Genomic DNA, 13,540 nt, shown 5'->3' with positions numbered 1-13,540 from the left:
AGGTTTCAAGGTAATCTCATAAACGTCACTTGATACCATTCCATCAGTTCTAGGATATTTTGTTGTTGAAAGATATAACCCTACTTCAAACTATATTGATTTAGGGGACATACAACTGAGAATCAATGAAGAAAAAATTCATCAGATCCTTGGAATACCAAAAACAGGAATGTATTTATCTACTGTGAAGTAGTGTGAGGAAGACAACGACCTTATTGTCCAATGGAAACAACAACATCCTGATGTAACAAAATCACAACAAACTCTTTGTGAACTTATAGAAGCCTCGGAAGTTGCAGATGAAATGTTTGTGTTAAATTTGATTACATTGTTTGTGAATACAATGATAGAGAAAAAATCTTGTGGAGGTTTACAAACAAGCATTACAATGAAGATGGCATCAATTGAAGACTGGAAAAATATAAACTGGTGTAAATATCTTAGTGATGCTTTGCCACATAGTAGGACTTCATGGAAACCAAGAAACAAAGGCGTCTACTATGTTGGACCACTTACATTCTTGCTTCACTACTAGAATATAGGCCTTTAATGACAGGCAAATCATGACACGCAATGTTTTATGATACGCAAAAGTGCGTGCCCTAAAAATATTGTCATCTCTATCAAAATCTGAAGGATTTAGGACACGCGTTTTTTCGTGACCTAAAATTAGTGTCATGACAAAAAAAACACGGAGGGCACCCGTTTTAAAACGTGTGTCGTGTACAACATGTCGCTTTATATTTCCTTTTACAAAACGTGAGCCCATGAATTCCTCAGCACAAAATCTCAACTCTAGGGCTGTTTTCACACAACCCTGGTTTGAGGACTATCTCCATTTACAGATTGCTCTCTCTCAAGAATCAAACAACTAGAGAAAGGTTTGAGAAGTTGTATTAAGGTAAGGAAGAGGCGGCAACGGTGGCTCCAAAGAAGGAAGACGCCAGAATGGTGGTTGTGGGGAATGAAGATGCAACGATGGTCGGGTTCAACCCCTTAGATTCGCTTATAATCCTTCTAAGGCTCTTTCATCATCGATTCTATTCTCTCCCCTTTTTCTATCTGTTTTGTGCTCTCATATCTCCCTTTCTATTTCTGTGGCCTCACGTTTCTCATATCCTTCCTCTTCGCCCATATATAACTTTTCTACTACTTTTCAGTTTACAGTTCTCAGGTTCACCCAAAAAAACTACAAGATTCACGGTGGGTTTTCCTTCGGCGTTTCCCCCAAAGCTACTTGCCACTCTTCCATCCCCTTTTACTGACACCGGTCCGCTGAGTCACCCCTCCGACTTCTTACACCTGGGTAAGACAATTATAGATTTAGGGTATTTTTGTTTTTTTGTTTCGAAGTGCTTCTCGACGCCTACGACCCTCAGCCCATCCCTTCTTTTCTGCCTTTTGAAATTATATCTATTTTGGAACTTAATTTTAGATTTTTTAGGTCTTTATACTTGATCCTTTTGGTTTTACAGTCGTTCTTATACCTCTTCTGCCCTACTTCGTCACTGTGTGACTGGACACCTGTTATTTGGTTTCAGGCGCCGTTAAGAAACGTGTTGCTTCATCAGTATATCTATGTTGCTTCATCAGAGGTCGGTGGGAATCGATGTGTGCATGGTGTGGATTTTGGTTTGGGGATAGGATACAACTCAGAACCTAAAGCAGCTCCTCATACTGGCTCAACTATTAAGTTGCTTAGGACGGGAGTGATGGCTCGGTTCAAAAGCAGCTTTGTTGCTGCTTCAGCTTCATCCAATAATTCTGGAAATCAGGGGAGCAAGAAAATGGTATTGTCTAGCTTTGTTTCTGGTGGTTCCATAGATGGACCTCCCCCCATCCCCGTGCCAACTTATCAGAACAGAGAACAACAGCAGCAGGGGATTAATTCTAAATATCAAAAAAAACTGTTTCTTTAAGAACTGCTATATATCACTGTTTATTTTATCTAAATAACAATACGAATCAAATTATTTTTAATGACAAACATGATTAGTAACATAAATTGAACACAATGTTTAATTCTATATAACACTCTCAACATTTCCTTTGCTATACAAGATCTTTTGATGAACTTGGAGAATCTGCAAGCTCTAGGATTAACTTATCAAATGATCTTGAACAAGAATTACTTTGTGAAGTTTTGGCATGCATAAATAACCTTAGCCAATAGCTAGGAAAAGGCACCCCTGCTTTATTTTATGAATCTTTCTTTAGTGAACAATCTATGTCCCCTGAAGACATTGTTACACGTTTCTTGAAGGTTCTAGAAACCGGATACACTTCTTCAATAACAGTTGTTCATGTCACAGAGTTAGGTGTTGATACTGCTTGGAAAAAGGAAATTGATGACCACAAAGCATTAAGGAAGTTCTCTGTGCATATGTTCTTATCTCTTCATGGTCTACAAAAAAGCTTCAACATGGGACAAAGTTGTAGATGTTGTATTGAAATACTTGAACTATTTAGTGCCTCAAAAGAATTAACAGAAATTGGGTTCTGAAGCTGTTTTTGATATTAGTACTTGCATAACAGTTCAACCAACTACACAAGTTGCTCAAGTGATGTTTGAATCTGCAGTGGGAATACTATTGATGCTGAGCTACATGCTCAACCACACCTTCTGAATTAACTGCCATAGAAGATTTCAGTTCTCAACTCTCCTTATTACAAATTGGTAACCATATTTTATAAACTCTTCAGTCTTCACCAAATCATATTTTTAGTCTGTGTTTTTAGTTTTCACATTTCATGTGCTCCATCAGATAACAACATTGATAGAAGATCATGGAATGACAAGCTTGGAAAATGTGACTTTACATTGGCTTTTATTCTGTTTCTTGATCATCAAAGTTTTTTCAAAGATCAAAACCGTGTTGATTCAAAACACCTTCCAAATCCCACCTCTTTCATTGCTCCAGTAAGAAACTTCATAAGCCGGATAGTTTGGGGAAGGAGTGATGACGTGTCATCTTCTTTTTCTACTCATTCAACTATGCTTGCTTTGATCTTGCTTAAACATGGGCGGTTTGATGCTGTTGAGGTTTGTTTCTTTGCATCATTACAGACAGTTTTTTATAATATCAAGAAACATATTAAAGGTTTATATATTTGTTTTTTTGTTTTTGAAGCATCTTCTTACTATGGTGAACCAAAATATACTCAAGGAGAAAACATCTAGTGGTATTCAGGGTGTAAACAATGAATGGTGCACACTTCTTCACCTTCTTGGTTGTTGTCTTCTTTCACAAGCACGTCATCAAGCACCACGAGGTTCTACTGAAAAGAAAGTTAATGAAGCTATTTCTTACTTTTTTAGGTATGTTTTATGTGACATATCATCTATTAATGTATCATTTATCATTAAGCATCTTTTAGTTTGATGAGTACAAATACAGAAGGGTAAAATGGTCATTTACTCACATTCAAACAGTTCATTCATTTAGTAAAAAAAGGGACAGATATATAGGTGTGTTTCTTTTCAACCTAACACATACAAAAGGGTAGAATGGTCATTTACTCACATTCAGACAGTTCATTAGGGGGTGATGCTTTTTGACATAGTACATACAAAAGGGTAAGGATAGTCATTTGATTTACTCACATTCAGACAGTTCATTTAGCTTAAGAAAGGGACAGATATACAGGTCTGTTTCTTTTTTTAACTTAATACATACAGGAGGGTAAAACAGTCATTTACTCGCATTCAGACAGTTCATTCAGTCCAAAAAAAGGACAATACATAGGGGTGTTTCTTTTTGAATTCATATGTACAGAAGGGTAATAGGGTTATTTACTCACATTCAGATAGTTCATCCAGTCAACAAAAAGACAAATACGTAGTGGTGTTTTCTTTTTGACTTAATGCACTTATTCCAGACAGACATCATGCATCCATTTAGCACTTTATCCATACATCACTTAATGATAAAAAACAATGTGCTTTAAAAGCTGATATGGTTATTGTGTTTCTAGAGCTGCATCTTAGCAAGGGGCATCAAAGTCATTGCAGAATTTGTCATATGAATCCGGAATGCCTCACCTTGGCTTATGTATGAAACACACCTCTGTGTTTGGCCCCATTGTTTTATATTATTATTATTATTTAATTATTTGATATTGTTTCTAATATTTTTTTGTATGAATAGGTATGTATTGTCTCTTTTAGGCTGCATCTCAAGTTCGTGGAGGTCAATATTCAACTAGCTTTGTTGATGGTTCTGTATGATTATTAGACATTCGAACACCTGATAGGTATGTTTTCCATTTCATCTTAATTCTTCCACTGTTACTAAATTACCCATATATGAATTCATGATTACTTAATTTAATGGTGATTTCCAATCTTTTTTGTGTTACACGACCACACACTTGGAGACTAGAAAGAGTTGGAGGTATAGACTATAGAAAGAGTTGTGGGAATCGGCTTCTAACCCGGACTCGATCTAGCAATGGTAAAAGAACAAAATACTTCAATTTAGGAAATAAATTTTTATTTCTTATCAAATATTGTTACCTTTTTGGTATTGTGAAATTCATTTCATATGGTGAGTGCATCTCAAGCAGGAGACATTAAGTTCTTGGACACAAGAAATCAAAGTAACGCATACCTCAGTTCATTAAGGGCTCTAGACATTCACCGGCAAACCCTGCTTATATCCAACAATTAGGCACAATTCGATACTCTCCTACTTTCATCGCTCAAAAAATTGGATCTGTAGGTTGCTATTATTCCTCACAATTTAACCATATTTTTTTCACTGTTATGCAGTTTTATGACAAGTTTAACATCCGCCATAACATCGTTGAACTTCTAGAATACCTTTGGCAAGTCCATGTCCACCAAAATTCTTGGAAACAGGTAACTTTTTATTATTATGCCTCCAATAATTAGGTACAGAGCAGAGGCTATGTGACTGGAAATCTTCATATTTGATCAATGAACCTATGGCATCCAATAAGTCGGAACAACTTGAATGAACAAGGTATGCAAAGAAAGCTTCACTACGAAAACATTCCACGTGGTTGAGTATAGTTATCGATGTGCTTAATTTTAGGGAACCTTTTTGGCCTTACATTGCTGACTCATGCAAATTCGCCTGTTTGACTATTTTGACCTTCACTAGTGATGTTACAAACCACTAATAAGTTGTGCACGATTAATGGGAAACCCTGCTGGTTTTAAGTTGAACACTAAGCTTGCAGGAGTCCTTGGCACTCTTTCTTTAAATTCAATTCAAATTTGGTCTACAATATTAGGCTCCATGCGTTTTCTTTTTATTTTTTTCATTAAAGTGTTAGCCATAACCTGGGTTATTTTTGGCATTACAACCCCTGTTGCATAAACACTTGACATGATTACTATCTCACAACATATATTTCAACTCTACATTGGTTAATATCCCTCATTTATTTTAGGCGGATATAGGCAACAACGACATTGTGGCGTCCTTTTAGGTAATCAACAATTTGACATCATTACCCTTGAGTAGTTTAAAAATGGTTACTGTTTGATGTTTTAAATTTTATTACAGGGGCAAAAGTGGAATTCACTTCGTGAGAGGTTAGATAGCTTTGATTAAAGAAAAATGTATGATTTTTTTTTGTTTTTTTTCTACTTAACAGACATTACATTGTTGAGATATTTCCTTGAGAGTTTCTTATATTGTTGCTGAAAAAAGCATGCTTTGCCTCTGTGATGGAAGCTTTTCCAAAATATGCTCTACATCTTCCTCAAAACCACCAGCAAACATTTGATCAGATTCATCATGAACCAAGAACTGAACCTCCACCAAATTTAGGGTGTTACTGTCAATAAGGTCAATAAGTCTTCCTAGTGTTCCAACCACCACGAGACAATGCATTTTGCTGTGAATTATATGAGACGCCACCATAGACACAAACAGTGCTCTAATATGGAGCAGACTCTTTGATCTCTGATTCTACTTTCCTTGCTAACTCCTTGGTAGGTGCAAGGACCAAGACTCTGGGAAGACGTTGACCACACCTTTACATAAAAGATATAAGAAACCAGTTATATACAACATATTATTTGAATTACCAAGTACTAAATGTTATATTATTTGATTTTTTTTTCAGAAATTAGAGAAGCTTTAGGAGAAAGAACAAGTTGATAAGCCATTCATCCGAAAATAAATGAAGATCAGATTTCCAGAAAGTGGAAAAAGTGGAAGTATGCTGTGACAATAAAGCATCTAGAATTTAGCTATGAAGACAAGGTAATTCATTAATAATAAGGTTGAATTTTTTTTATTTTCTTTGTGATAATTAAATATGTAAGGATATGCTCTGGTTTGTCTTTTTGTAGGTTCTTTTAAAAAAAGCTAACATATCATTCGAAAGGGGTGGTAAAGTTGCCATAATTGGGCCAAATGGTTGTGGAAAGAGCACTCTACTTAAGTTAATTATGGGCTTACAAAAGCCCAACAGTGGTGAAGTAGTTCTTGGTGAACACAACGTACTTCCAAACTACTTTGAGCAAAACCAGGTGATGCATTTTTCTTTGTTTCATAATTTCCTCATATTAAGGATGTTTGTTTATAAAGTATTTGGGAATAGAGTACTCTACTTCGATTAATTGAGAAGGCCTCGTTTTTAAAATTTTATATTAAGTTGTTTTTAAAATTTTATATTAAGTTGTTCTTTCTGCATGAAGTGAAAAAGAAACATCCATTTACATACTATATATATTATTAGATTAATGGGGTGTTTCTTTTTTACTTAATGGACTTAATGGGTTAAGAACTTAATCTTGATTTATTCTACATAGAATGACTCGATGGGTTAAGCCAAAAATTCAGGCTTAATGTATTAAAACACTAATTTTATGCCTGTTTTCTCTTCTTTTTTTCTTTCCTTTCAACTCTTCTTTGGAAAGGGTATAATGGTCATTTCATTTCATTAAGATGGTTTATTTAATCTAGATTAGAAACAGACTCGGACAGAATAACACCTTGATGTTTATAATAATAATGTTTAATATTAACAGAATAGGAGATTCTTCTATGAACTCAAATCAGAATCATCAATTTTTTTTAAACACGATGAGAAGGTTACCGAGGGATAAGGAGAGTAATGTCAGTGAACACAAGGTGAACAGGGACTAGTTCTGATCTATCGTCTATGCAAAAGGCGTAAATGCCCTTCTTATCCTCATAATTGAAAATAGTCCGTGTAACAAATATGAATGATCCCTTCAAGATTAGTGATTAAAGAGAACCACCCTCCATTGTATATGGTTTTCACCTTTGGTAACATAAAGATTCCCATATTAAAGCTCATTATGTGATTGTGTGATTAATAAATGTTTTTTTGTTTAAGGTAATGCTTCAAGCCCTTACTTGCCATCCACGCCCGGTGGACAGCCGCCCATAACACCAAGTTCAACATTTTTACCTGGTACACCTGGTGGCAAACCAATGACACAAAAGATTTTTTGACTTGATATGTGAAACAAGGAGTCCCTTAATAGTGATGTAGTATCAGGTTATATAGTTAGGGAAAACCCTGTCACACCCCCAAACCGGAACGGCGGAAACGTTCGGGGGAGGAGGACGTCATGCTTAGTATCACAACACATGCATCATAGTAATCAAAGTAACAAACAACCATTGCATTAATATTAAAGTGTTTACAAAGTATTAGATTCACAAAAGATTGACTCGAAAAATAAATAACAAAACAAAGACGTGAAGCTACTATGCTCCATCTTCTAAATCCTGGTGTGCGTACCTGTCTACTAGTTTCCTGAGAATACAAGTTATTTTGAAAGAGTAGATCAACATTCAAGCTGGTGAGTTCATAAGTATTTTAGTTATAAAAAGTATATTATAAGTTCTTTTAGAAAAGTTCGTCAGTTCTTCCAGAAAATCCTATATTTTCTGATGTGATGAATGATGAGTAAAAATGGCTTTACAATTCCTACTATGAGTACTAAATGGATACAAGTTATATACAATTTAGAGTAAACATACAATCGATTGTGTGAATCTGCCCTAAGCCCACAACCAAACAAGGAACAGGAAATGAGGCGGAAGTCACACATCTCATTGTTTGTTAGATCTTCATTGTATATAACCCTGGCGTATTCATTTGGTACTTACGGAGTTAACTGTAATAGTTCTTTTATATTTGAAGAAAACATTCCTTAATAAAATCATATATTTCCTTTAGTAAAATGGTAACCACAATAGTTCCTTCTATAATCACTTAGTTTATACTAGTTATATATAATCTAATATCGAACGGACAGTTAAATGTGTGAATCTGCCCTAAGCCCACAACCAAACAAGGAACAGGAAGTAAGGCAGAAAACACACATTCCACTGCCTATCGGATATTAATTATATATAACCCTGATGTATAAACTAAGGTATTATAGAATTAACCATTAAAGGTCCTTTAAGTTATACGGGTTTAATAATGCGTATTAAACCTTTTATAGATAAGTTTCTAGTTTCACCTACTTAATGTTCTATCCGAAAAGTATGTTTTTGTACTAGAAAGTGGTATCCTAAATTTGCATGTTATGACCTGACCCATACCTGTTACTCCCTATGATTACTTGGTGTATACGGGTTATATATATATATATATATATATATATATATATATATATATATATATATATATATATATATATATATATATATATATAACTAAGATCGAATAGATAGTAGACAGTGTGAATCAGCTCTAAGCCCACAACCAAACAAGGAATAGGAAATGAAGCAGAAAGCACACATCCTACTGCCTGTCGGATCTGATTAATATATAACCCTAATGTATCTACCGAGGAATCATAAAGTTAGCATTATAGGCCCCCTTCTAACTGAATGTTCATGTTACTAGGAAGTTATGTGACGTTGTTCTATTGGTTAGGAAGACTACTAGAAGTAATGAAATCCTGTACTCTAAACGCCTCAGTCGATACTGTTGTGAGTTTTTATATATTGCTATGTTTTATTTATTAATGCCTGGTACTTTGTACATGTACCATTTTTAAATAAAACCCGGTACTTTGTAGATGTACCCCATATATATATATATATATATATATATATATATATATATATATATATATATATATATATATATATATATATATATATATATATATATATAACTAAGATCGAATAGATAGTAGACTGTGTGAATCAGCTCTAAGCCCACAACCAAACAAGGAACAGGAAATAAAGCGGAAAGCACGCATCCTACTGCCTGTCAGATCTGATTAATATATAACCCTAATGTATCTACCGATGAATCATAAAGTTAGCATTATAGGCCCCCTTCTAACTGAATGTTCATGTTACTAGGAAGTTATGTGGCGTTGTTCTAATTGTTAGGAAGACTACTAGAAGTAATGAAATCTTGTACTCTAAACGCCTCAGTCGATACTGTTGTGAGTTTTATATATTTCTATGTTTTATTTATTAATGTTCGGTACTTTGTAGATGTACCCTTTTTAAATAAAACCCGGTACTTTGTAGATATACCCCATATATATAATATATATATATATATATATATATATATATATACTATGTATATTATCATATTTTCTTTTAAACAAATGAATTAATGATATGTTCTCTTCCTAGGTTACTGGGAGTGTAAAGTATATGTACTTGAATCATGTATTGTTCCTTTATTCTAGAATATAGTATGTACTGAATCCCTAAACTATACATATTATAGTTTACTAGTATGTTTGGACTGTTACTGATGTGTAGGAAAGACTCAATTAACTACTGAGTTAAGCATGTACTTTAAAAATGGGATTTTAATAACAACAATCTAACATCCTTTAAAGTGTTTTTGAATTGATTTTATAACTTATAAAAGCATAAGAATTTCTTTAATGTGATGGTTATCACAAATAAATATTAACACAAATTTATTGTGTTTAACTTGTATTCCCCCCCCCCCCCCCCTTAAAAGAATTTAAAACCATTTAAAAGATAGATTATAGGGGTATGAACTCACTTTATGCGGGTGATTCAATTGAAGATTCGAATAAGGATGATAAATTCCACGAATGAAGTTTCGAAGCACATACGAGTCCTAAATGTCATATAATGATACATATAGGCATGAAATTAGTGATTCTAACTACAAAGGTGATTGGGAAACAACCTAGGATGCAAGAATAACTCACCAGAGGAGTGTTAGAAGCAAGTTGGAAGGCTGAAATGGAGTTCACGGCTGGGCTTGATGTGTTCACGGCCCTATGGGGGTGTTCACGGCCCAAGAACACATAAGTGTTCATGGCCCAAGTTGAATGGTTCACGGCCCAAGTTGTATTGGTTCACGACCTAAATGAAGGTTCACGGCCTTAGGAGGGTTCACGGCCCAGAAATGGTGAAGAACACTTGAAGATCTTGGTGTTTTGGCAAGTGTTTGAAGATCCTAGTAAGCTTCTAAGGAGTAGCAAAGGAAAAGGGGTGTTTAAGGGAAGAAAAGAGTGTTCTTGAGGATGATACTTGAGAGAGAATGGATTAATTGCGGCCAAGGAAAGAAGAAGTGGAGGAAAAGTGGCTAAAACTCATACATATAGCATGAGTTCACGGCCTAAGAAGGGTTCACATCCATGAACATGGTTCATGGCCGTGAACCTCACTTGTTGAGGTTTTATGGCTCGAATGCTGTTCTAGGCTCTTGGTTCTTATGTGGTTCACTTCCTAGCACGCAACCCTTACGTATACTCGGTCTAGAAACCTATAAGTTTGACCTTAAGTTGACGTGCTTGACCTTATAAGATAGAAATTTTTGGGTTGTGACAAACCCTTTTAATAACAATGTACTATCAGATCCCCTTAATATCAATGTATTACAATTTTTTTTGATAACTTGTTTGACATGATGTTATTGGATTAAATTAATTGATTTTTGGTATATTACAATTTTTTTGACATGATTGTTTTGGTATATATTTGTTTCCATATTTTTGTATTATGTGTAAATGAGTATCGTAAAGACGCGTTGTAAATGTATATCGTAAATGGTTGCTGAAGCTTATGACACGAAAATGTTTGTCGTCTTCATTTTTGACAGGGGCTTTAATGATACGCAATGCATGTCCTAAACGCGCGTCGTAAGGTTACGACACGCAAATGCGTGTCATCTTCCTTTATGACAGGGCCTTCCTTGATACGCAATGCGTGTTGTAAATGCGCATCGTAAATGCGTGTCGTAATTGAGCGTCGTAAATGCGTGTCGTAAATAGATGACACACAAAAGCGTGTCATCTTTCGTTATGACAGGGCCTTCCTTGACACACATTTGCGTGTCGTCTGAGCGTTTTACGACACGCATTGCGTGTCGTCTGAGCGTTTTACGACACGCATTGCGTGTCGTAAAAGGCTGTTTTTGTAGTAGTGCTTGTAAGTAAATTTTAAATTTAATTGCATTGGATATCATCAAAGTGATTAAAATAAATAACATTTTAGTTTGTTACAAAATAATTCACAGATTCTCTATCTACATTCAACTGATTGTCAAAACCAATACGTCAACCGAAAAATAAGAGCAATATGCTACTGGAATTATGGAAAGATTAATTCAAGGAAAAACATTGAAAAAGCTCAAGGTCAGTTAGGATTGGTCACATTGGTTAAAGATGTTGATTTGATACAATACAAAGATGAATAAGATGTTGACTTCGTTAAACAAAAAGGAAAAGGAAAAGGAAAACAAGTTGAAAAAGATGCAGATACAGAAGAAAATGATGACATTAGTGTAGAGGTAATAATGAACTTACTCTATTAAGCTGTGAACTGAATCTTAAGTTGTGAATTGGTTTTTATAGAAATGTACCTGTAAACTAATAATAATTTAATACTTATTGCAGAATTATTTCCTTTTGATACAAAGTGAGTTTAAAACCATTTTGGAGTGTAGAAACAGTATTCAAAAAACATTGGAGCATGCACTTCAAAAATATCCAGATGATAGAGAACTATAGAGATGGTTTGAAAGGTTTATGAACATTAAAAAAGTGTTTAACAAAGACATTGGCGAATCACCAAGACCAAGAGAAAAAGAAAATGAAAATGAGACAGGTGAAAAAGAGTTTGAACATCAGTTAGAAGCAGAAAAAGGTGAAGAAGATGCTACAACAGAAAGAGAATATGATAATCCAAACTTTGAAGATAAAATGCCAAACACACCAAATATGGAGGCTGGCCAAAAAGATTATCTTACCAATGAATCTCAAGGAGAAGGTAATATCAAAAACAAAAATATAACTTAACAACAAACTTAAATTTTCAATTAAAATGACTATTATGCAATACATCTTACAGGAACAACAAAAAACAAAGAAGAAAAAGGAAATGAAAAAAAAATATTTGAAGAAAAGAATGATCAATGAAAAGGAAAAGAACAAAAAGTTTATAAAAGATCAAAGAGGACAACAACTAAAACAGAGCCTTACCAATCACCTTACATGAGGCGGACAATTGAAGTGAGAAATAAGTTAGAAGCTGTTGAGACAAGGATTTCAAAATCCATATTCTCACTATAAAAGGATGACAAGCAAGTGAATGATTTTAATATAAATAATATTTAAAAAAACTTAATTAAATTTAATTGTATTAAGTTGTGAATAAAAATGTAAATATGAACAAAATTAAAATAAAAACAATTTTTTTAACTATTTTTATTTTCTTTTTGATAAAAACAAACACTAATATTATCAGTATTCACAATTTAATGTTGACAACTTAATAGAATTAAATTTTGATAAGTTTATATTACTCAAACAGGGAAATAATATTTGAAACAAAGCATGGGCACAAAGTGGAAAGGATATTTTTTGAAACATTAATACCAAGTGCATGGATCCACCCAAAAGTATTCGACTATTGGTCGATGTTATTGAATGATGAAGAGAAGTGTAAAGCAAATACCACACCATTATGCTTCTACTTCCCAATAGGAATGGTAGTAAGAAATATTTTAAAATATAATTATAGAATTTTAATATTAATATAAAATAACTAATGATAATTTAATAAAATAACATTTTCATTTTTTCCTAGAGCAATGAAATGTTGGATAGAGATATATCATATGATAAGAGATTGGAAAAGTTTGCAGAAAAATTGAATGAAGCAATGAAGAACTACCCACATATGAAGGATTTTAAAAAAAGTTAGAATTGTAAGAAAAAACTATTTATTACTTTTTATTATAATTATATAGTATATATACAAATATTTATATTAAAGTATTAAAAATTTCAACTATATTATTAATGCCGATATTCTTCCCAATACTGCACAGAAAGCACTACAACATCATTTGTTTCAATTGGCAAAAAATGTAGTGTACATCTAATTGACAATGAAAAAACCATGAAAGATATTGTGCATACTTATGGAATGTTTCCATATTATTTGGAGAGTATTGATTAATAACTTAGGAAAAAAAAAGCAAATGTTTTTTATTAACTCTTAAACTGTGAATTTTATATCTTATCATCCTTACTAATGAATTTTTTAAATACTGTTCAATT

The 13,540-nt window shown here is 33.6% G+C and overlaps 1 protein-coding gene and 1 long non-coding RNA gene across 10 annotated transcripts; both read left to right on the top strand.

The window, feature by feature from the left end:
• Positions 1–936: 936 nt before the first annotated feature.
• Positions 937–2,422, top strand: LOC145122706 (uncharacterized). Its single transcript, XR_013714715.1, has 3 exons — positions 937–1,306; positions 1,542–1,790; positions 2,313–2,422. It is a non-coding gene; the product is annotated as an uncharacterized LOC145122706 (long non-coding RNA).
• A 159-nt stretch (positions 2,423–2,581) lies between these two features.
• LOC145122705 (nuclear pore complex protein NUP160-like) lies at positions 2,582–13,003 on the top strand. 9 transcript variants are annotated; one of them, XM_079058273.1, is made up of 13 exons: positions 2,582–2,677; positions 2,766–3,043; positions 3,132–3,319; positions 3,976–4,052; positions 4,149–4,254; positions 4,383–4,454; positions 4,567–4,670; positions 4,772–4,985; positions 5,419–5,457; positions 5,535–5,563; positions 6,100–6,239; positions 6,329–6,508; positions 7,342–7,737. In XM_079058273.1, exons 2-4 carry the CDS (start codon positions 2,996–2,998, stop codon positions 3,986–3,988), a joined length of 249 nt encoding a protein of 82 aa, XP_078914399.1. In that variant the 5' UTR covers positions 2,582–2,677; positions 2,766–2,995; the 3' UTR covers positions 3,989–4,052; positions 4,149–4,254; positions 4,383–4,454; positions 4,567–4,670; positions 4,772–4,985; positions 5,419–5,457; positions 5,535–5,563; positions 6,100–6,239; positions 6,329–6,508; positions 7,342–7,737. The 9 variants fall into 9 exon arrangements, 6 of the variants coding, with proteins under 6 accessions (XP_078914399.1, XP_078914397.1, XP_078914395.1 ...); XM_079058271.1 differs by lacking the exons at positions 2,582–2,677; positions 2,766–3,043; positions 3,132–3,319; ... (1 more) ...; positions 4,149–4,254; positions 7,342–7,737 and adding exons at positions 5,706–5,965; positions 11,494–11,766; positions 11,873–12,245; positions 12,327–12,561 and having other exon boundaries at positions 4,268–4,454; XM_079058269.1 differs by lacking the exons at positions 2,582–2,677; positions 2,766–3,043; positions 3,132–3,319; ... (1 more) ...; positions 4,149–4,254; positions 7,342–7,737 and adding exons at positions 5,682–5,965; positions 11,494–11,766; positions 11,873–12,245; positions 12,327–12,561 and having other exon boundaries at positions 4,268–4,454.
• Positions 13,004–13,540: the final 537 nt, after the last annotated feature.

This window comes from Lactuca virosa, chromosome 6, assembly GCF_052849685.1.
Source record: "Lactuca virosa cultivar CGN04683 chromosome 6, Lactuca_virosa_CGN04683_v6, whole genome shotgun sequence".
Lineage (NCBI taxonomy): Eukaryota > Viridiplantae > Streptophyta > Magnoliopsida > Asterales > Asteraceae > Lactuca > Lactuca virosa.
The sequence above is the reverse complement of the archived record's forward strand: the minus strand, read 5'-3'. Positions and strand labels throughout refer to the sequence as shown.

Bases quoted from the DNA above. Each gene is read 5' to 3' on its own strand.
- LOC145122705 (XM_079058271.1), top strand. From the start codon at position 12,005: ATGAACATTAAAAAAGTGTTTAACAAAGACATTGGCGAATCACCAAGA. The intron at 12,246-12,326 runs GTAATATCAAAA...TACATCTTACAG, and splicing joins CAATGAATCTCAAGGAGAAG to GAACAACAAAAAACAAAGAA.